Source organism: Electrona antarctica, assembly GCF_951216825.1.
Source record: "Electrona antarctica genome assembly, chromosome: 10".
NCBI classification, from domain to species: domain Eukaryota; kingdom Metazoa; phylum Chordata; class Actinopteri; order Myctophiformes; family Myctophidae; genus Electrona; species Electrona antarctica.
Window position 1 is genome coordinate 30,462,762 of NC_136791.1, and position 23,678 is coordinate 30,486,439.

The following is a 23,678-nucleotide window of genomic DNA, read 5'->3' on the forward strand; positions in this document are numbered from 1 at the left end:
TGTTTGGGTGGGCAGGATGAACGTTTACCCCCGCCCCTGTCATGTGATATTCTACTTTAAAAATCACACCCGTGTGAAGTGACTGGTGCAACTCCGTATGGGGGTCCCCAGGGTGTCCCCGGAAGTTCCAGACCCATAGGAACATGCCCAGGGGGGTGGACCGGTTCCGGTGAGCCACCCCGCATCCAAAATGGTTGAGAAATGACAGAGTTACCGTGTGGGGGTCCATAGTGTCAACCCCTTGCCCCTGTGTCGGATCGGTGGTTAGACAGGCATATTCACCGATACCGATGCTTTCGTTTGAAATGTACCCATTCTGCATACTATGAATACAATTTTCAATCAATCAAACAGAAAACACATTTTCAGGTCGGGATACCAATGTCATTCACGATCAGGATGGAGTGCTCATACAGGACACAGGAAAAATATAAGGAATAAATATTTGTATATATATATATATATATATATATATATATATATATATATATAAAAGAGAAGAAAACAGAGTGAACGAAATTGGAACTGGAACATTAAAATTGAACAATATAGAGCCTTTTTCTTTTTTTCAACCAAAAAATATAACTTACTGTAAATAAGGAGCTATACACTTGCCCACTTGCTATGCACTTGTTCTCAATTTCTCTTATCTTTGCATCTGCCATGGAGTACTTATTCACTGTATTGTGTAAGAAAAGCAGGAAATGATTTATATACAAGACAATGACACAAGATTGTCTACGTACGTTTCCAAATATAGCCACCTGTTTTCAGTAAGGTGCCCTACAGTAGGTAAACTAAAGGTGTGTCCATTCCTTAGTCAAAGTATAACCATGTGTGAACAACAGTCAATGGGTCTTTTTTCGCTGCTCATCAGTCAAATACCTTGGAAATGTCATGTTTTATGTGTGAAAGACGTATGGTGTTTTAATTTGTATAAAGCACAGAGCTCATTTAAATACAACTGTAACCTGCAGTTGTTAGAAACAAGATTAAACTAAATCAATGACTGGTCCCCAGACAGTGCTTGCCTTAGAAATAATACATTGATTGATTGATTGATTGATTGATTGATTGATTGAAATATGTATTTACAGTTTGCAGAATTACAGTACATTTCAAGCACAAACTCAATACAAAGACTGTTAACTGTGAGTGGACGACCCAATTAAGCATTACACTTGTTTACAAGAGGGTCCACCATGTTCAATTCATCAAAACGTTTAGAGACGTACAAATAGACACTTCTATATATAAAGAACAGAACAGATCATGAATTCATCATAAAGGAGGTAAAAAGGGAAAAGAAACATATACAGTGAGGGGAAAAAGGGGGGGGCGGTGGGGGGGGATTCAGATTTTACGGGGGCCAGTTTCGAATTGCAGCCGTCCGTAGGTGCTCTTTGAGAGCGGTTTTGAAGGAGTCAAGGGATTCACATGTCTTAATGACTGTTGGTAGGGCGTTCCACATATTGGTGGCATAGGAGCGAAAATAATTTAGTCCCTTGTTTCTGCCGAATCTGGGTTGTACATGGTTTGTTGCACTCCCTCTGGTGTTGTGGGTGTGGACTTCGTTAACATTAAGGAAGTATTTAGACAGGTACATGGGTATCTTGGTGGTGTATCGAATGTTGTGGACCAGACCCATTGCAAGATGCTGTACTCTGTCGTCGACCCTAAGCCATTCCAGCCTGTCAAAGTGGGCAGGGGTGAGGTGGGTTCGGGGGGTGAGGCCAAGTAGGAGCCTGACCAGTTTGTTTTGGTAGGTCTGGAGCCTTGTTTGGTTTGGTCTGTGTCTCTACATTTGAATGTTCTTCTGAATACAATTAATGTTCTTCTGCCAGTGCCTTGTTTCTGAGGTACTTCTCCAGACATTGGATGGCAATGACATCTATGTCTACATCAAACTTATTGGCAAAAAGGTGGTGCTGCTCAATTAACCACTTCAGATCACCAGCACCATATATGCATATTTGCCTAACATGTTTGCCATGGCACATTGGGTACACAGCCCCCAGTTGACCCTCTGATCCCTCATCGGGCTCCCACTTCACTACCCGTGCAATAGCATTGACATCGGTCATGTCGTACTTGGCGTTTGGCCAGACTGAGCCAGGAACATTAGGGATGCGTTGAATGGTGGCCCAGAGAAACTCATCGGGACTGTAGGTGTCTTCAAACCATTTCATCAGTTCCTGTACATGGTTGTCCTCCAACACACGGTTTACATAGCCCCGGCTAACCACGATGTAGGCATTTCCTGTGAAGATGGGCAGATTGAAGGGTGGTGGGTCCTTAGCCTGCTCCGTCGCCTTAGATAAATGAGGGAATACATTAATGACTATGGATTATACAACCTTGCTGCAAATTTCTCCTCCAAAAGAGAATGAAAAGCAAAGAACCAATGTCAACAATAAAATCAGACGTCATCAACCTAGCAAAAACACAATATGGAACACAACTTGAAAAACAAACAAGTAAATAAACAAAACAAACATGAATGATTACCTTGAGCTTTCCATCTACTATTTCATGAACTTTCTGCCACCTCCGCTTCTTCCAGTCAGGACCGTGATCTGACTCCAAGCTGTTTCTACCCTTCAGTGCCTGCAGGCTCCTCACAATTTCTAGGTTGGTTTTCAGGGGGAAGTCTTGACCACACAGGTTGATAAAATACTTCCAGGTTGTGCTAACGTTGTAGAGATCGGCCATGCAGTTGAGATCGGCCTCTACACGTGACCAGCCAGCGTAGACCACACTCACAGGCTGGCTGACCATGAAGACATTATCGAAACAAGAAGAGATACCCGAGACAGCAGCATGGACTGAAGCCTCTGCCTTCTTGTCCACATGGATGCAGTAAACATTCTGAGGGACGTAGATGGCTCGCAACAGGCGCTCAAAGTTCTGCACCTACAGTATATGAGAAAGGGGGAATTTAATGGAATTTAATTCAATCCTATTGGCTACCAATATTCACAATTTGTAAATACCATCACTGTCATTTCAACTGAATTTAATTGATAGCAATATAGTGTTGCAAGGTGCACTCTTGTCTATCCAGGACCCGCACATTTGGAAGTCAGTTATAGCCATTCGGAATCAATGGAACAAGACAAATCTGACACTGCACATCTTGATCACATGACTCCAGAGATGTGTACCGATTTGTGTGAGTTTTAGCATAAATGATCAATTATTTTGACTCTGACGAAATGGAACTATAATAGTTCCATTTAAATGCACCAAGTCTCTGTGTGTACAGTACGTACGTACATACATACATACGTATGTACGTACGTACGTCTGTATTCCAGGTAACTCAATAGGTGTTCGCCGTACCGACTTCAAATTCGACACACGTGTTCCACACCCCCACAGGGAGTGCTGTGGCTGAGTCCGTCGGATAGCCGGTTGTCCAGAACCAGCACAAAAGCCTCCATACATACAGTATATGGAGCTGGCCTGTTCTGACATCACAGTGAAGTTCTGACATCTGCATAGACTATTTGGGCATGCCTGACAAAGAAGTCCATATATGGGCATAAAAGGGACACAGACATAATAATTGGGTGGGTCATTCATTTCCAACTTGCATCGTTCCAAGTAGGCCAGTGCCACCACTCTAGTATTTTAAAATAAGGTCCCCTTGCTCCAGAATCTTTCACTGGGTTAGTCCTTCCCAGTGGCAATATAAAAAACATACATAAAATACATACATATTATACTGTATATATTTGTTTTATAATGTGTTTGGAAATCATACAGTATAATTAAGAGTATAAGTATAACCTTATGATGGACAACAATAGAAAAGGCTAGGGGGAAGTCCTCCTCTTCCTGGCTTAGAGGGAACGTCAAATACTTCCTTCTAAGCTTGAACATCCTGAAATGAACAAATTAAATATCATTGGTGAAATATGGGGGTTACATGGTACAATCATGGTATATCAAATATTGAAATATAGATACGTTTGGTTTACAAAACGATACCTGCAGTCCTGGGTGGCATGAATATAATACTCATCAGGGATCTGGACACTCCTCTTGAAGTCTTTAGTGATTAACAATAGCTTGGCCTTCTGCAGTGTCTCTGTGTCTCCTTCCAGGATTGCGGAGCATTTAAAGTCATCTTCAGGGCTCCCATCAGCAGCTGTGTATTCCAACCAGTTAGAACTGCGTTTGCTAGCATTCCAGCTCATCTCTGAGACGTTATGCATTAAAAGCAGCCACACCATCACCGGGATGACAGTGGAAATTAGCCCGCAGAGATGCAAAGAATAAAGTGTCCTTCTAATATATGCCATCTATGGAAATAATTTCACTTGCAACAATCAATATGTAAGACCTCAGATTGACACTGTTCAGTGAGTCATAATCAAGTTACAGTCCATCAAAATCAATAAAATAACAATCCATGTGTTGTTGTCTCATATATGCCATATCTGCTGAGGATGTTTCATCTTAGGTCCACAAATGCAGGTGGCTGGTCTCTTATGACAGGAGTTATTCGTCCTGAAAGTAAGAAAGAAAAAGCAATAAATACATCCTTGCTACATACAAAATTGATAAAAACGGCGAGAAAGGCCAATTAATGGATAATAATTCCGGCGACCCAAGGATCAATTAATGGAAAAAAATAATTCCAATTGATGGAAATAAAATCCATACTTATATGAATATTGTAATAGTTTTAAAAGACTTTACATTAAAAATTAGTGAAGTGCCCTTTAAATCTTGAATGACAGTCACTGTACCATAAAAAACAGAAAGATTTCAGGTTTTAACAATATTTTTTAGACAGACAGTATGGAGACCGAATAAGGAGTCAACAAGATATAAGATATTAAATCTGAATGTGGCGTCAGGAAATCCATAATATAAATATGATAAAATAATATAAAGGATAATATAGGGCTGAGATGATTAGGCACGTGGAAGTCGTGGATGGTGACATTAATGATGATAAAAGGAACAACCCGGAGTAAACAGCCAGTAGGCTATGAGTAAAATGATAAAAAGGGCAAGATGACCAAATATGACCTATAAATATGGAACACGGTCTGGGTCCAAAGTTCTATCTGTGTTGACCAACAGAATATGATGGAGTGGCCAACTTGACATGACGTGTAAACAACATATCAGAATTTATCAATAACATTGTCGTTCAATGATTAATTTAAAATGCATCACACTGTGTGAATGTTTAAATGTCGGCTACTTACTGTAATTTTCCAAGACCATCTAGCGAAGAGTCATGACTATGACTGCCAACCGAAATGCACAGAAATAGCAAATAAAGTCATCAGGAAGTTACAAAAAAGGAAGTTAAACTATAGATAAGGAGAAGGAAAAAGGCCAAGACCTTTTGTCAGCATTTCTGAGACATGGGTGTGAAGGTTGTATCATTAATGTGTACTTAATAGTCTTGTCCACCTGCCCTGGTGGCAGTGGCATATTCACAATAAGGCAAGGCCAGGCCGCCGTCTGGCCAAGTCTCGATCTCGCCTCTCCTTGAAAACCATTCCATTGGCCCCTCGCCCATTCACGGACGTGTCCATTCTGTGGCGCGAACCTCCCATAGACATGCAAATGTACTCCTTTGTGTTCAAGCCAAGGGGAGGAGGTGGGGGATACCTGTTCTACGTTGAACGCAAGGGAGCTACATTTGACACACTACTGAAGGGATTTGATGTGTGCTCAGCTGAGTGTCCAAGCCACTAATTACCCTGCCAATGACCACGTAGTGTTGAACGCCTGTTTACTAGTGTACAAAGAGTAAAAAGTGCACGCAGAAGTACAATGACAACCTCTCGCCTATACGGTCTGTGTCTCCTAGCGTTAGTGAGAGGTTTAACTGAAGGTCTGAACTACGATTCTGTTATATAGATTTTCAAGCGAAAGCCCCGCCATCTCATGTTCTGAGACATCACATTACTTACTGTTAATGCTGTCAATGAGTCACTAATTTTTGCTGGCGTCATGTTCGCCTTATCTGTAATGCTGCATACAAAGACACCTTATTTATTTATATTGTCTTTATTAACGTTTCGATGTAGTCTTGTTGCTTTCTGCACCCCCCCCAAATCTCAATCTTCAAGACTGTAACTTATTGAGTTACCAAATAAGATAAAGCCCATGCCATTACAATTCCAGAAAATAAAGTCACACTGTCAAATGTACAGAAGACAATTAGTCTGCATTTGAAAAATAAAGGTTTTAGTACACTGAGAGCAGCCTATAGTCATAAATGTTGACACTTCAGAAATCAGAATAGGTCTAAAATAAACTAAATGTATTGGTGACCAACAGCTAGGAACAGATAGATTGTTGCGGGCGCCCGGTGACCTAGTGGTCCAGGCGCATGCCACATATAGGTGGCACCCCCCCCCCCCCCCCCCTCCATTTTTGGGACAGCAGGTATGAGTTGAGAGGAAATTCTCTTAAACTCTTACCACTAAATTGTCATTCAGAAAAGGGAAAGAATTTCTTTACACCAGCTGTCAGAGCATGGAATAAACTTCCGGAGAAAGTGGTCCAGGCTCCTTCAGTCAACACTTTTAAGAATAGATTAGACTTGACACATTTTGGTCTACAAAAGATTTCTTGTATAACTATAGGGCTCGATTGTAAGGTCATAGACTTGGTAAATACGGGACTTTGAAACTGTATTATGTATAGATATAAGAAAAAAAGAGTGAAGGGTTGTTTTAAAATGTAAAAAAAAAAGAAAAAAAATACGAATGTATATATGTAATGTTGTATGTTTAATAATGTATTTATGTCTGTTATGAGTCTGGCGTAGAGGATTTCATCCTGTGCTGGAAATCTTTTCAATACATTTCAATATAGGCTCTGGCCTGACAGCGCATTGCATGTTCGAGTCCCGTTCATGACGATCTTTGCTGCATGTCTCTCCCCTTCTCTCTCCCTCTTTCCTATCAATCTTTCCTATAACTGGAGGTCTGAAAAAAATCATTAACATGGTGAATCACATCTTCACATCAGTTCTAGGAAACACAGAATGGGGGGACTTTTTTTTTAATTATTTCCACACAACAGCTCAAAGGTATATTAATGACAGTAAAATGTTGAAAATGAGTGGTATTCCCCTTTAAGGAAACAAGACGCATGGCATGTGGGTGTGACATCATGGTTTAGAATGTATCATGCATGTCACGCCCAAAAGCATGAACTTGTTAACTTCCGCTATATGGGCAAATAAGCTCTAGACTTATAGCTGGTTGTGGCTCAGAAGTAACACATTTTGTCCAGGGCACAGGTTTCCATGTCATTAATACAGCGATCGCATTATATTATTATTTTTTAACCACTTACAGATCCATCTCAAACTATTGCCTTGCTCATTCCCTGATGGACTGATCAAGGGTAGCTACTGGGACGTAAGTCGGCATTTGATCAACCCCGGCTGGGTCGCCTGAGTGAGGGGTATGATGTTGGAAGACCCGAAACCCCGTTGACATCAGGAAACATCAATGAAGATACGTCCCAGGTGCATCCATGCGATGTATATTTTAGTTATAGTTATTCTATTTATAGTGACTCATAGGAATAGACTATGTGACAACCAGGTATAGTCTGGTGACCACCGGAGAGACGGGTGACAGCCGGAATGTAGACGGCACCGGGGTGAGCAGTATGGGTTAGCGCCCCAGCCTGTGTCCTCCGTGAGGAGGAAGCCCAACAAACCTTGGTGAGGCCTTTAGGAGGGCCATTATAATCCACCACTCCTGAATGCAGTGCCTGGTACTGGGAGTCTGGTGCAACGCACAGGTCCTGGGCCTGGTCAGGAGTCAACCCACAGAGCCTAGTCCTTCCACGTGCCAGATTTTGGTTCTCCCAGTACCGGCAGAGTAGTTCCAGAGCAACGGATTGTGTGGCCTTGCTCATTCCCTGATGGACTGATCATGGGTAGCTACTGGGACGTAAGCCGGGATTTGATCAACCCCGGCTGGGTCGCCTGAGTGAGGTGTATGATGTTGGAAGACCCGAAACCCCGTTGACCTCAGGAAACATCACTGAAGATACGTCCCAGGTGCATCCATGCAATGTATTTTTTAGTTGTAGCACTTGCTTCCGTAATATAATTCAAAAAGTGAAACTTTCATATATTCTAGATTCATTGCACATAAAAGACTTCAAACCTTTTTTTTGTTTGAATTTCGACAATTATGGCATAATCCATATCTCAAAATGACCACAAAAAGGGGGGCTTTTATAGAAATGTCAACCAACTGAAAAGTGAAGCAAATACTGTGAACAGGCATAAAATAAACACATTGTTTGTTTTACCTTTTTAAACAACTCAAGTCAAAATTAACTAACGAGTTTGTTTTATATGACACAGAGAGTAAAGGATCAAATGATCAGTTTATCAAGTAAGATTATGTGGAAATGTATACAGTAAGTGGGGACCCAGAAGGCAGATGGAGTGGAGACAGATCAAGTGATACATAGATATTGAGATATACTTTATTGTCCCAGGGGATGGGGAAATTAAAACACACACGCCCAAGACACATTTTTAAAACCACACACACACCCAAGACACATTTTTAAAACCACACACACGCCCAAGACAAATTTTTAACACACACACACACACACACACACACACACACACACACACACACACACACACACACACACACACACACACACACACACACACACACACACACACACACACACACACACACACACACACACACACACACACACACACACACACACACACACACACACACACACACACACACACACACACACAACCACCAGAGTATCACAAGAACAGCAGTGCAAATTTGCAATCAGAAATAGTATATGAATACAAGAGAGTATTCACAATGTATAGTATCACATGAGTACCACATGATAAGAACAATAAGTAACAGACGAGAGGTGAAGAAGTCCCTACCCCACTAAGAGCTATGAACTACGTGGCGGTTGCTCAGTAGAACAATTGAAGTGGGAAGGAAAGAAAGTTTGAAGCGGTTGCTCTTGCAACGGCACGCTCTATAACGTCTGCCAGAGGGTAACAGCTCATACTCTGAAGATAATATTATGTGAAGGATCAGACAACACTCTATTGAACATCCCCTCGTTTAAAACCACTGACTCCAACATGTAAACAAAATGAAATAAGAAGGTTGACTCTGGCTTTATCCAATTTTCCGATTTTGATTCTGGAAAGTTATGCAAACGTCACATTGTGAGCTTGTAGATCGCCTATTTTCCGCAAATATATGTAATATAGAGAGAGCTGAGGGACTGAGTGGTTAAATGTATGACATTTACAATGGTAGCCTAATGGGAGAATTGTTCATTTGAGACAATTAGGCCTGTTTATTTATTGATTTATTGATTGATTGATTTTCCAGAGAACTGATCCTAAAAAATGCTAGAGCAGAGGACTTTGTCTCATCAATTCGTTCAATTCCATAAGTTGCAACAGTTTTGGAGTCAACCATTTGATGTTCTGGCTAAAGCCTTCCCTCCTGCCATTAACAACACTTTCTGATGTTGTGGAACCTAGGATTCAAGATAAGTTTGAAGTCCAGGCCATTTTTTGCCTGAAAATCAGAAAATCCTCCATCAATCAATATGTGGCTAAAGGACCTGGGAGGTGTGGAAATAACTTGATTTACCCTGTCAAATAGGGAGCCCCTCCTATTCCAGAAACTCTGGTCACCATTTGTGATGAGTTGAAGTGAGTGAGCAGACTAAGTGATGTGCTGCCCTCTAGTGTCAATTGTCTATACCTGTCAAGTTTGTTTGTGATGTGATTTCTTGTAGTATTGTTTGTGTAAACCTCTGAGTATGTTAGTCATTTACGTTTTGTGGTATCTGTTAAACCATGTTTCTTTTAGTATGAGGGAAAACATAACTGTCGCAAACCCTACACCTAGCCTTTTTATATTATTTATTAAGTCACACATCGCTCCAGCATACTTATAAAGCAAGTGAAGATCTGACATGCACCAGTGGTAATGGGGCTGTCTAATAGCAACAAATAATGACATTAAATACAATTGTACATAGCTAGTGGTAATGGGGCTGTCTAATAGCAACAAATAATGACATTAAATACAATTGTACATAGCTACGTACAAAAGAATCAGACTTCTTCCATTTTGGCATCCATACAGTAGTTTCCCTTCACAGACCATCAGGAGCTAAAGCCATTCTACTTGGTCCCGAGCCACAGTATGACGTTATGTTGTTATTCTCATGATGTGCTCTGCATCATTATTTGTGCCATGATGTCATAGAACAGTTATCTGCATAATCACATACTCAAGTGTGGACATTAAGAAAGAAAGAAAGAAAGAAAGAAAGAAAGAAAGAAAGAAAGAAAGAAAGAAAGAAACAAAGAAAGAAAGACCAACACCCATCCCTATATGCACAGACATTCTACAGTATGCAACCTGTAAAATCTGGAGTGCAAAGCTCAAGAAAGCCCAAGATTGATGTCCTATACCTGGGATTCAAAACCCCCAAAATTGTACTGCTAGGCTTAAATGGAAAGATCATTTGGACAAGGGTCGGTGCTTTCATCGCACATTACATGAACAAAATAAAAACATTATAATGGGGAAAAAATAGGGGTTTCATCATTTGTTATATTAAGTAGTGGATTGCAGCATAACTCTGAGAGTTAAAGCAACACTAAGTAACGTTCCTCTTCTACACTGGATTTGAATCCGGTTTTCTGCGCAAGTGCTGAAGTATTCAGCATTGGCGGTGGCTCAGGGGTAGAGTGGCTGGATGGCAAACGCAAGGTTGCCAGTTCGAACCCGGGCTCCCCCAGAGTTAGTGTCGAAGTGTCCTTGAGCAAGACACTGAACCCCTAATTGCTCCTGATGTGCAGGTTGGTGCCTTCCGTGGTTTCCGCCGCCATCGGTGTATGAATATGTGTGTGAATGGGTGAATGTAATTCACAATCTACGTAAAGCGCCTTGGATATTAAGGCGCTATTACCGCTATATAAATGCACCATTTACCATTGAGCTAATATATCCGGCCTGCTTGCACAGGGGATAAATTGAATCTGGATCTGAATCTGGATCTTTCCGTGGATAGCAGGAGGCACTTTGTTATTGGGGGGAAAGCATTTTTGGAAAACCTCTGCATTTGTTAGAACTATCCAAGAGGGGCATTAATCATGGCAGGTACAGCAGTCTGTGAGTCATTATGCAGAATACAGTATGACTCAGCCTTTTACAGCCAACAAGCCTCATGGGCTTCTGTCACGTCTCAGCTCAAGAAAAACACTCACTCTTGACATGTGACGTCATTCAGAATCCGATCACAATGCCTTTTTATCAGCTCCCAAAAAATACTGTATTTGGTAGTGATCCTCAAAACCTTTACATTTCAAGAACCCCCCATAACCGAGTACAAATGGAACCAAATGCACCCGTAGCAGTCCATTTGCAGTGCAGTGGCAAGGCAGTGCAATGACATCGACAGGCTGGTTCTCTCTACGGCAGTGGTTTCCAATCCTTATTCATATCAAGAACCATCATTTATTCAGCATTTGAGCATCAAAATAACATCATTCTTCTTTTACATTCTGGAATTGTGTAGACTTCTTGTAAATTAAGTAATGCCGATGTTTAACAATAATTTAACTCCTGGGAGCATAAAATAAAACCAAATAGAACAGTTTGGTTTCATTTTACGCTCTCAAGAGTTAAAGAACTATAAGGGTCTATTTTGGTTACCAACTCTCCGTCATTTAGCTGGGGGACCACCTGGAACCCCCTCAAGGACCACTGGTGGTCCCCAGACCCACTGGTTGAAAACCACTGCTCTACAGGTTTGAACTGACAGGCATTATGCAGCCAGCAGGCCCCTGCGGGACATGTTCTGAACCATGGTGATTGATGAGGAAAAAGGATGATCGATTGATCACTTACATGCTCCTGAATTCTGTGCCCCCTCCCTGCACTCTGACCCCCCGGCCCAGCTTCATGTCACCCCGTACTACTGCGTTGACAGCTCCTGGTGCCTGCCCTGGAGCACTGAGGGTCTTGACCCCCCCATACAGAAAGTACTGCACTGACTCAAAGGGCTGGACCCTCTCTCGCTGCCTGATTATTGATAGTGCTGGTACAACTTAAAGAGAATTGTCTTTAAAATTAAATAAAAAGCGAAGGCAAGAACTAACAATAAAGGTAGATGTGTAGTACGATTAGATACATGTGTTATCATCAAGGTATCGCCCCCTCCCTTTCCTTTCTTTCCTGAAAACACCTGTAAACCAGTGACGTGACAATAAAACTGATTCTGACCTCCCAACACCTCCAGACCGCAATTATTTCCCTTTTTTGTTCAGAACCACTATGACACATCCGCTCACAGGCGTAACAGTGTTCAGAACCACTATGACACATCCGCTCACAGGCGTAACAGTGTTCAGAACCACTATGACACATCCGCTCACATGCGTAACAGTGTTCAGAACCACTATGACACATCCGCTCACATGCGTAACAGTGTTCAGAACCACTATGACACATCCGCTCACATGCGTAACAGTGTTCAGAACCACTATGACACATCCGCTCACAGGCGTAACAGTGCCCGGGCTGAGTGTGCGACTAGTAGGCGGATAAAGAGGGACTCCACCGGCAACATCCCACAGATCACTTGCCTTGTCAGAGTCTTTCACAGAGAACCGCCAGAGATCACAAAGAGCTACCAGCCGGCACTGTAACAAGAGCACGATGCCCTCGGGCCTTTACCCCCCACCCCCACCCTCCTCACTCCATCGACCCCTTGCTGACAGCTAATGGTACTTGTGTTACACTCAACCCTTGCGGCTAGATGACTCTTGACACTTGACACACAGATTTCGAAGGGAAATGCGTTGGTGGCGGCTGCTTAATGTCATAGTGTAGAGCATCAATAGATACAAAATAAGTACAGATTCACATCATTTAACAACTAAAGCACAATTATACTTTGTTGTATGACGAATAGTGAAAGTACTAGATATCTACTATATCTACAAGCTCACAATGTGTTGGATTGCAATTCATTGTGAGCTTGTGGATCAGCTACATGCACACTGGGAGATGTAGTTGTCTGAGGTGTCATATAGAAGATTCTTGCTCCATTTCTGAGTTTTGACTCAACAACTATCATTGAGAAATGTCACCTATAACTGCATGCCCAAAATAGTAAGACCAGGTTTAAAGTGGTAATTGGAATCCCTTGTACTATGCGTAATACAACAACAATCTTGTGCAGTTGTCTTGTGCCTGTAGATTGTGTCTGTAGACTGTTTCATGCCCCCGCACCTCTTTTGATCCTAGGCTTTAGAACATAGCATGGACGTGGGGAGTGCTCGCAGCTTTGAAACCCAACACTGTGTGGTGTGGCTATAGTACAGAAGCATCCCCAGGGAGCCCATGAAAGTGACGCAATGGGAAGAATGGTTTAGGAACCACTGGTAGTGGGCAGCCGTTGTGGAATGAAGTGGTTAAGGAAACCAGATCAAATGAGTTCCTTTTGAAAGGCCTTTGGATCAGATTTGACGCTAACTGCTCACCTGTCAAGACCACTGGACCAAAGTTACCACTTAATTATGTCCATTAGCACCAAAAAAAAGGGTACTAGAGCTCAATTATGGCCTTTTGAACAAAACATGACACCACAGACAGCTTTGCTGCAGGGAGGCAAGTGGAAGCATGATGACAGGTATTTATGCTTGGTTCATTTATACTTCATCTCGTCATCATGCCACAATAGCAGATCTACAAGCTGAGTTTGTACATCTACTGTTTTAGGTGGGCGACACAGAGTATAATTCAGGCTTTTAAAGAGCTCATCTACTTACATTATATACGGAGAAGGGACCTTATAGTTTAGGAGACTTTCAAAGAGAACACACTACAGGAACATCTTCACTGAAAATATATCCATTTTCAGAGTGTACAAATGTGGTCAATTTGGTTACATTTGTACACTCTCAGAATAAACAATAGTAGAGATTCTTGGCAGTGTGCACAAGAAATTTGTCGTTGGCTTGCGCTGCAAGATTAAATGTTTACAGATTAATAAGAACACATGTTATAGATTAAGAGTACAGGCGTGCATTGAGACCTTGACTTGACCCTCGGTGTGGTTTGAAAACTACTGTGGTAGAAGATGTTAATGTACTAGTAATAGGGTGGTACTAGGATATTGGTTCTGCCTGTGTGATGGAGCCAGTAGAAGATGTTAATGTACTAGTAATAGGGTGGTACTAGGACATTGGTTCTGCCTGTGTGATTGAGCCAGTAGAAGATGTTAATGTACTAGTAATAGGGTGGTACTAGGACATTGGTTCTGCCTGTGTGATTGAGCCAGTAGAAGATGTTAATGTACTAGTAATAGGGTGTTACTAGGACATTGGTTCTGCCTGTGTGGTTGAGCCAGTAGAAGATGTTAATGTACTATTGACGTCTTCCGCACTGAATTGTACTGTATTGTATTGTATTGCATTTTATTGTATTGTATTGTATTCCACTATATTCTGCCTTGTGAAGCACTTTGGTACAATGAGAGTTGTTTTTAAATGTGCTATATAAATACATTTTATTTGATTTGATTTAGTAATAGGGTGTTACTAGGACATTGGTTCTGCCTGTGTGATTGAGCCAGTAGAAGATGTTAATGTACTAGTAATAGGGTGGTACTAGGACATTGGTTAGATCTGCCTGTGTGGTTGAGCCAGTAGAAGATGTTAATGTACTAGTAATAGGGTGGTACTAGGACATTGGTTCTGCCTGTGTGATTGAGCCAGGTGCTACAATTATGTGCATGCATACAACTGGCAGCATGCCGCTTACCTCTTTTTGAGTTTGAATTGACAACGTTGCATTTCCAAGTACAAAAGACTAAAGACAAAATATATCAACGGAATCAATCCGTCCCTAACACCTTTCCAGGCTGGTCCGGCCCACTGCAAGGGGCACAGCTGCTGTGCCCATACAGTTGTGCACAACTATGTATAACTCAGGCCAGTGACGTGCACAGACATTTAGATGGGCAGATATGCTCAAGTGAAAAACGGGCACCTTGTGCAGCGCGTGGAACCTTAGTGTGAGATTTATAGATTTTGGGGTATAATAAATAATATATTAGAAGCTTTTTATCAATAATTGATCAATGTCACCATGGTCCACATACTGTATAGTCACTAGTCAGTGTACACTGCACAATTATTTTTTTAATGGCACATTGCTGTCCAGAGGGCAAAGGGCAGGTGCTCTAGCACCACCTAGTGTCTATCTGTGCACGCCACTGACTCAGGCTTTACACTTCTGTGCTTCAGGCAGTGCTGCACACCACAAGGCCTGCACTCCGTCTCCAATGCAGCCATCTGCCAGCCTTCCTCGCACAAACCCTTCACCAACACTCAAATGTTAGGGTGCTTTAAAGTACCCTTCAGGGCTACTCAACTTAAGATGGCTCAGGGCCCACTCAGCAACATTCCAAAAGTCCAAGGGCTACAAGCTAAAAATGTCAGTATTATTTTGAAACGTTTACAAATTTATTTTGTAACAGACTACATGTCTAAACGCAGTGAAAAGCCACATTTCCATCTACGGTACAAGGACAGACCCCATGAACAAAAACATTGTGATTAATGAATGATGAAGTTACAAAATGAGGCTTCATTCATAAAATGTGAAGAGAGCATATAATGCATATAGTATCACAGGTGAATAAATCAGTAAGTGGTTAATACTCAGCAGGCATCAGGCCATATCACTTTCTCTTGGAACAAACAATACAATACCTACAATCTTGTTCAATCAAAACAATGAAAATAACTAAATATCATAATTGTATTAATTGTATGCGGCGGGTTGAGTAGCACTGCCTTAGAATACAGTATATGCAATGACTGCAGTAGCTATCTGCGTGTGACACCTTGGAAAATGGTCAAACTATATGAAAGGGCTGAAATGTAGTCATTGTCTCCCATGTGGTCTGAACAGTGTTAGATGTACATCTGCTCAAATGGAGGTTTTGGCCAAGCATTGCCTGGACAATGGATGATAACCTGTCATCCACAGCTGCCATTGTGTCTACTGGACGTGTACGTACAAAACCACAATAGAAAAAGAAATCCTTGTCACCACCACCACCATCCCCCATTGAGCTCTCTTTTGTCCCAGATTGTTGGTAAGCTCCCTGCATGTATGTGCCCTCCATGTGCACTGTGCAGAAGGATCAAGCGTGTAGGGTGCTACACAGACATCTGTCCCGCAGATATGGTGTGAATGCATCTAAGCCATATGGAAATAAGGGACAAATTCACTTCAGATTTATTCAAGCCTTTTAATATACAGATTTTCAAAAGAAGAAAAAGAAAAGATGATTACGCTACTTGGGTTTCATCAACGCATGCAGCTCTCCAGAGATTCTGGCCAATTGGTATGGCTATGAATAACCGAGGCCTAGAATGTTTAATTTAGTAACTGGGATTCATTTAGACTATGAGGCATAAACACTATACATTTTGTACACGTTTATTCTGTTACAGTGTACGGAGTCGTCTTTGATTTTAACTCTTTTTTTTTCTAATAAAGTTGTTTTGTTTTGCTCTCCTGGCCCCCCACACATGTAAAGTGTCTTTGAGTACTTAATATAAATTTCAGATATTATAATAATAATTATTATTATAATAATACAACAGACACATTAGTAGGGAAATTGCTGTCTACAGTGTCACACAATATTCAAGAAGATTCAAGATTAATTTTTTATGTCCCATAATACGAGTACTACATGTTTGATGTATTGTTTTGTCTATGTTCTGTATTCATTGTGTTGTGCCCGAGGACCCCCTCTAAAACGAGATGATGCATCTCAAGGGGCTATCCTCTAAATTAAATTAAATTTCAATATATAGACCGGCCTACTCGGCCTACAAGTTGCATGCATGCCACACCTGCAGGTTATGCAATACTCGTGTCAGGATCTGGATCTGTTTTATGCCTATTATGGAGATCCCTGGTGTCATTATATGTCCATACAGTATAATGGTAGTGTATACTAGTATAGCTGGGCAGGGCACTGTCATGAACTGTGTGAGTGAGTGTGAGGGTATCAGGTACCGTCGCCCATAATCCATCTCGCCCTCGGTTAGGTTTAACTGTTTAAGCATAATTTACTTAAGTTACTTTATTAGGAATACCAGGCTGAGCAGTTCCGCCGGCTGTATGCCTGGGGCGAGTTGGTAAATGGGCGACTCTTTTGGTATTCAGCGTGCGTGTGTGTGTGTGTGTGTGTGTGTGTGTGTGTGTGTGTGTGTGTGTGTGTGTGTGTGTGTGTCACATTGATTTGAAACATAAGCATATGCATGCATGCACATTCACTCAGACATACACTCGGTGATGCTGGCAAGGCTGTGTGAACCCCCTCTGTCATAGGTCGCATTCACGCCTCTACTTCGGTAGACTCAATGTGATTGGGCGGAGAAGTTTATAGCTCCGAAAAGTGTAACCAAATCAAATTCTAGTTAAGGGTCATTCAAGCTCATAGAGGCTAAATTACAACTACATGAAACATTGGATTATGGGACATCACTCGTCCGAAATGAACTAATAAATTATATAGTTAGTATACACCATAGACTGTAGTATACACATAAAGCTCTTCACGGGTTCAAAATGAAGGACCCAAACCATAATGGACCCCTGAAATGCTTCTGAGATCAGAGTTCATTGGAGCCGACATAAAAGAAAAAGGGACCCGCGCAATGGACTCGCGGAACCACGTTCCAAGGCCAGTGAGTCGATGTAATCCCTCCATCTGCGCCTTGGTCTGCCCCGGGGTCTCCTCCCAGTGGGACGTGCATCGAGGACCTCCCTAGGGAGACGCCTGAGAGGCATCCTAACCAGATGCCCGAACCACCTAAGCTGGCTCCTTTCCAGGCGAAGGAGCAGCGACTCTACACCGAGTCTCTCCCATGTGACTAAACTTCTCACCCTATCTCTAAGGGAGATGCCAGCCACCCGTTGGAGAAAACTCATTTCGGCCGCTTGTATTCACGACCTTATTCTTTCGGTCATGACCCACACTTCATGACCATGACAGTGGAGACGGGAGAGCAAAATGATCCAAAGTTTACAATCTGTACTCCCATCGATGATCCGATCATCATATCAAATTATTATGCATATGCCATGTTAACTATACAGTTTTTAGATCATGCTGAGCTAAACATTTATATTAAAGTATTTATATTTAAACAAGATGAAAAAAGTCTCCATTCGGATCCCCACACACAGAGACAGTCCTCCATGTTTATGCACAGACAGACAGACAGACAGAATATTCTGTACACTGCAGAGTTTTTATGCGTTTCCTTTGGCCTAAACAATTGATTAATGTGCTCATCTGACCATATTTCGATGAGGGCTTCGGTCTCCTTATTTGACCATGTCTATCCACGGTAACGGGACATCTTTGCGCTGCGTAAAATATACAACTGTGTTTACTCCTCATTCATCCGCCACATTGTTTGCTTCATTTCCTTTATTTGATGCGGATTGCATTCACACCTGCAGTGAATCAAAGTCAGGTGCGCTTGGAAGCGAAGCGAAACCCCTGTTTTTTGGCGAACTAGAATACAATTGTTTGATCCGCACCAGAATTCGAATGAGCCTTCACACCCGCCAAACGAAGCGCACTTTCCGACAATAAGCAGCAGGATTCGTTTTAATGGCAGTATAACATCCTGGTGTGAAGGCGAGTCGGACGACCTACATAATCCATCTGCCACTCTACCAAAGGGGACCGAGTAGGCTATCATCTTCAGATCAAGACAATGTGACACTGTGCCCTTGGCAGTCCTCCCACCCTGAAACCTGCTGCAGGAGCTACGGTAAGATTCATTGACACTGTGCCCTTAGCAGTCCTCCCACCCTGAAACCTGCTGCAGGAGCTACGGTAAGATTCATTGACTTGTTTTCTCATGCATGTACAGTGAAATCTTGGTGCAAGTAGACACTAACAGAGTGCTACGAGAAATGTCCAACATACAAGATATGATACAAGTTAGGTAGTATAGTACTAAGCAGTGGTGTAGTGTAGTCGCAGAGGGTATACTGTGATTATTCCCTCCCACATGCACACTTAACCCCTAACTCTGTTCACCTGGTGCTGTGTAACCTAACTGTTCCTCGGGCGCCTTATAAATGGCATCCAATCCACCTAGGTTGGGTAAATCCAGATGTACTGTGGAAAAATGACCCAACTAACAACACAAATATTATGCTGAAGCTGATGGATGGAAGTTAGCAACCATACAATGAAAATAACAGTGTCATGTGGTGAACTACAATGATTTGATCCAAAAATGCACAATTTGTGCAAGGAGGTTGTGAAAACATATTGTCCAACAATACTCTGTTGAGTGGGTAACTATTTACAGGTCAAATACAGTTGACCTGGCAGTTGTGTCATTAATATTCAAGGCTCCGATTTCCTGAGGGAAAACTCTCTTTCTCTGCCTCTCTGTGATGGCTTTGTGACAGAGCAGCAGTGGTGGAAAAAATGACATTTACTTGTATGCTATAGATGAGTTGAGTAGAGTATAGAGATTGCATATACTATTTACATTTTATGGCACTCTATACTTCTACTTCAGTACATTCAGAGGGAAATATTTTACTTTCTACTCCACTATACATTTATTTGCATAACAGTTCTAAATAAAAACAAGCTTTTTAAAATACAACTGATTATTCTAGTGGTTTCCAACCATTTGGCTTTTAACTTATTAACATAATAACATAATATAGCAGTATAGTCAGGGTCACATATTATATGTGCGTTGTTCACAGCTCAAACAAATTATCCAAAATTTCACAAAGAAATTAATAGATTCGATAAAAAACGGAATATGTGTATCAGTTTTTTCTTTTTTTTCTCCCTCTCCCATTAATCATCTCAATTTATCAGGTGACTCTTTGGATGGGTCTGACCTCTAGTTTGGGAACCACTGGACTAGCATTAACAATCTATTGACATATCAATACTTAACATTTTGCTGATGATACCTTTTTCGTAAGATTTGCATCATGCAGGACATTTATATGTAGGCCTAATGTGTGGGTATTTTTACGCTATTGGTAATTTTACTGAGAACTTCTTCCACCTCTTCCACCTCACCGCACAGGTTTAACAAATGTTTATCAGTGCTCTGAGATTACAATATAAATAGAACCTGACCACTGCAAAGTTGAGTTTGTAGCAGTATGCTACTTTTCTGGGACGTGAACTGGCTGTTGAGTGGGTGGTGGTCTGCAACAGATGCTGGATACAGCAGCATGCAGCCTGATGCAGATCACAGCTGGCATCCCCTCTCTGCCAGCTGCTTTGACAGGTTACATCAGTTAGACAAGCATTAGGAAAAAGACAACATAAAAAGCCAATGGCGTGCTATTGTAGTACAGGGGTTTTCAACTGATTCTGACCCAGGGACCACCATCCTGACGAAGAGCAACCTGGGGACCACCACTATTGTGTCGGGTGGGTCCATCATAGACCCACGCTCGTCGAAGTCACTGTACCAGTGTGTACGTACCGCCTGTTCTGAATTTCCACATACTGCAGGAAGCAGCAGCGCAACCCGTTAAAGAAAATGAGTGCTTCCAAACTCCAACACTTAGAAAAACGGGAAGGAATTTCTTAGCAGAAAGTATCTCATAACATGTCTACAGTGTATTTTTATGAAATAAACGCTTTGCAGATTCAATCAATGGGCTGTCAATGGAGGGTATTGCAACTCTAGATTCATCCCATTATAAAAATCACACCCGTGAGTGGTGCAACTCCGTGTGGGGGCCCCCGGAAGTTCTAGACCCACAGGAACGCAGAATCATGTTATGTGCAGTGCTGGGGTCTGCCCCACTCCATACATCAACACAAATAACACACAAACTGTTGCAAAGCAATCAGGGGGGCAACAGAAACTAAGCCAAAAACAAGTCACAATTACACTGCAAAGCAGTTAGTCATTCTTTGCCACCATGCCAGTTATGAACCAATACCACAACACAACACAACACAACACAACACAGATAACCTACTGTTTATCAGTCTTCAATTGAAAATTAACATTTGGAATTGATGGCTGTTAAAGCCCAAAACCTCTAGCTCGAACCAAAAGGAAATAGCAAATTCACTCATAGGATTATTGAAGTGATCAAGAGCCACATACTGTTACAAACTGTAGCATTCAATTCCAGAGCCACAAACAGTCACTGAACATGTTTCATTGCCACCCAGTCATTGGGTCCCAAAATGACAGTAATAGTACACCAGCTTGAATCACACTAGTATACACACAGCAAGACAGCATAGCCTACATACAACACAAGCAGCAGCAGCAAAGAAAAAAACAAAGTTCCTACCTTGTTTACTTGAGTTCATCAGGTGTGTAAGTGATGTTAGGGTCAACCTTTGGAACCCATGGATAGAGATAGAGATTTATGTAGTTCATGATGAGCCCTCCAGCGGCATCTCCAGTCATCTCCATCGTCCATACATCTGGCTATAGTGGCTAGCTGGCCAATACAGTGCCTTCTTCCCAGTATCAATGGCACTGACCCGCCTCATTCTCCTGGCTGCCCTCTTCTCACTCAACCTTGGATTCTGGTGTAGTTCAGGTCACTCAGGGATTTAGGGCAGGCTCTAGTCTAGGGTCGAGCATTCACAGCATGTCACAGGAGAATGGACTCAGGGCTGAGAAGAAGCTGAGCTTGGGGGTCTGTGCACCTGTGGAGCAGGTTGAGAGAGACACCATAAGCTTTGAGTATAAGTAAGTAAGGTAGAAAGAAAGAAAGTGAGCTGACCATTCAGTTATTCGGCCAACTGTCATGAGTTGTCACGATCCGAGTTGGCTTTGACCAAGGCTTACAGGTCTTTAAATAAATACTTTATGAAACGTCTATGGGAAAAATTGGAAATTGTCTTTCCGGGGTGCTCGTCATCATGAAAGGGGGCGGGACTGCGACGCTCTATACCATACATGGGCAACTGGCGGTCCAAGGGCCACATGCGCCCCCCACCTTCACTTAATGCGGCCTGCAGGTTAATATCAGAATACTGATATATTACTGATTTCAGCTGTTACAATTCCAAACATGCAAAACATGTCCCACAACGCGTTTAACTTTTGAGCTTGTAGATCAGCTATTTTTCTAGCCCGTCTCCGGACCCCCCGGGTTGAGCTCCTTTGGACCCCAACCCATAGGGTCCGGTGACACCAAAGCAAAGCTACATGCTATTTTTAGAACGCACTCAGACTTACCCTCTCAAACGCGTGTGCTGCGCTGTGTGTGTGATGCTGACATATTCCAAAAGAAGCATATAGGAGCTATAGGAGACAACGGAGACAACCGAACCCCCGCGAACGGCGCAGAAGCCGTTAAGTATTTTTAATCTTTGTTAGACCGTTTTGGCAGCTCTGAAATTCTCTCTTCCTTCCTTCCTTGACTTCCTTATTGACATCCCATTGTCCCGCCTCCAGCACCGTGGCTGGCTACCTGCGACAGAGGCAGGAACGTAGGGACTGACGCGCATATAGCCAGTCTCCGTTGTCTCCTATAGCTCCTATATGCTTCTTTTGGAATATGTCAGCATCACACACACAGCGCAGCAAAAGCAAAAGCAACGGTAAGTCAGTGTGCATTTGAGAATTAGCATGTAGCACGACATCGATGGTAAGGGACCATACGCTAAAGTCATCCAAATGTCAGAAAACTTTAACGTAGGGGTCCGAGAGGGGCTACTATTTTTCCTACGACAGTAACATGGCCCTCTAGAGTGAGTGTGGAACTATAGTGGCCCTTTCCATCGTCAAAGTTGCCCATCCCTGCTTTATACGTAGGCCTATATTACATCCTTCCGGGTACAACATATACAGCCTATAGCATACAGTACAGTACAGTGTATATAGCCTTGCCCATTATATCCACGCTCTCACAACACACTGAACACAGCCTAGTATACATAGGTGTACGTAATGTTAGTTTTATATTATCGGATAAATAATACATGAAGGAAGCTGTGAGGACTTTGGACATGCCTGGACTAGGAATCTAGGATATGCCTTGAAATAAATTGAGAGAAAGAAATATAGATGCAATTCAGGTTGTGACACTTGGTTCAATATCACTTTCAATTAAACCATGGTAAAGAAAAGGTTTCATACAAGGATTTTGTGCTGTGACACCCCAAATAAAACATTGTCTGTATATTTATTCTATAAATGTATAAAAGTGCACACAGCACTTCGAGCACAAATTTGTTCAAATCTGTCCCTCTCACTGCAGTGCACACACACGCGTGTAGCTAACTCACCTGTAAAAACAAATCGACCATGGAGTTTGTTATGAAGATGAAGATCTCTTTCAAACTGTTACACACTTGTGACTGAGCAGGTTTCACTTCCTAACAACCCAGACTACTCCACTCAACTTCCATGAAGTGTAAAGTTACATTATACGTTGTTTTTCACTCTTTTTTTGCTACCTTGTGTCTGTTTGCTGCGTTTGCAGCAGGTGTGTGGAGGGGGCGTGGCTACCGGAGGATTTTAAAGAGCACTTGTCATGAACCTCTGACTTGTCACTTGAACGTCTTGAAGC

At 42.1% G+C, this 23,678-nt stretch overlaps 1 protein-coding gene across 1 annotated transcript; it reads right to left on the bottom strand.

Moving 5' to 3' along the window:
• Positions 1-1,526: 1,526 nt before the first annotated feature.
• Positions 1,527-23,647, bottom strand: LOC306931124 (beta-1,3-galactosyl-O-glycosyl-glycoprotein beta-1,6-N-acetylglucosaminyltransferase-like). The gene is made up of 6 exons (XM_079512328.1): positions 23,395-23,647; positions 21,444-21,807; positions 3,994-4,515; positions 3,793-3,886; positions 2,509-2,913; positions 1,527-2,312 (listed from the first exon to the last, which is right to left on the bottom strand). The coding sequence occupies exons 3-6, from the start codon at positions 4,305-4,307 to the stop codon at positions 1,827-1,829; spliced, it is 1,299 nt and encodes a 432-aa protein (XP_079368454.1). The 5' UTR covers positions 4,308-4,515; positions 21,444-21,807; positions 23,395-23,647; the 3' UTR covers positions 1,527-1,826.
• Between the last annotated feature and the right edge of the window lie 31 nt (positions 23,648-23,678).

Coding starts and splice junctions, on each gene's coding strand:
- LOC306931124 (XM_079512328.1), bottom strand. CDS start 4,307: ATGGCATATATTAGAAGGACACTTTATTCTTTGCATCTCTGCGGGCTA. Junction 3,887..3,993: donor CATGCCACCCAGGACTGCAG/GTATCGTTTTGT, acceptor TGTTCATTTCAG/GATGTTCAAGCTTAGAAGGA. Junction 2,914..3,792: donor CTATTGTTGTCCATCATAAG/GTTATACTTATA, acceptor CATATACTGTAG/GTGCAGAACTTTGAGCGCCT.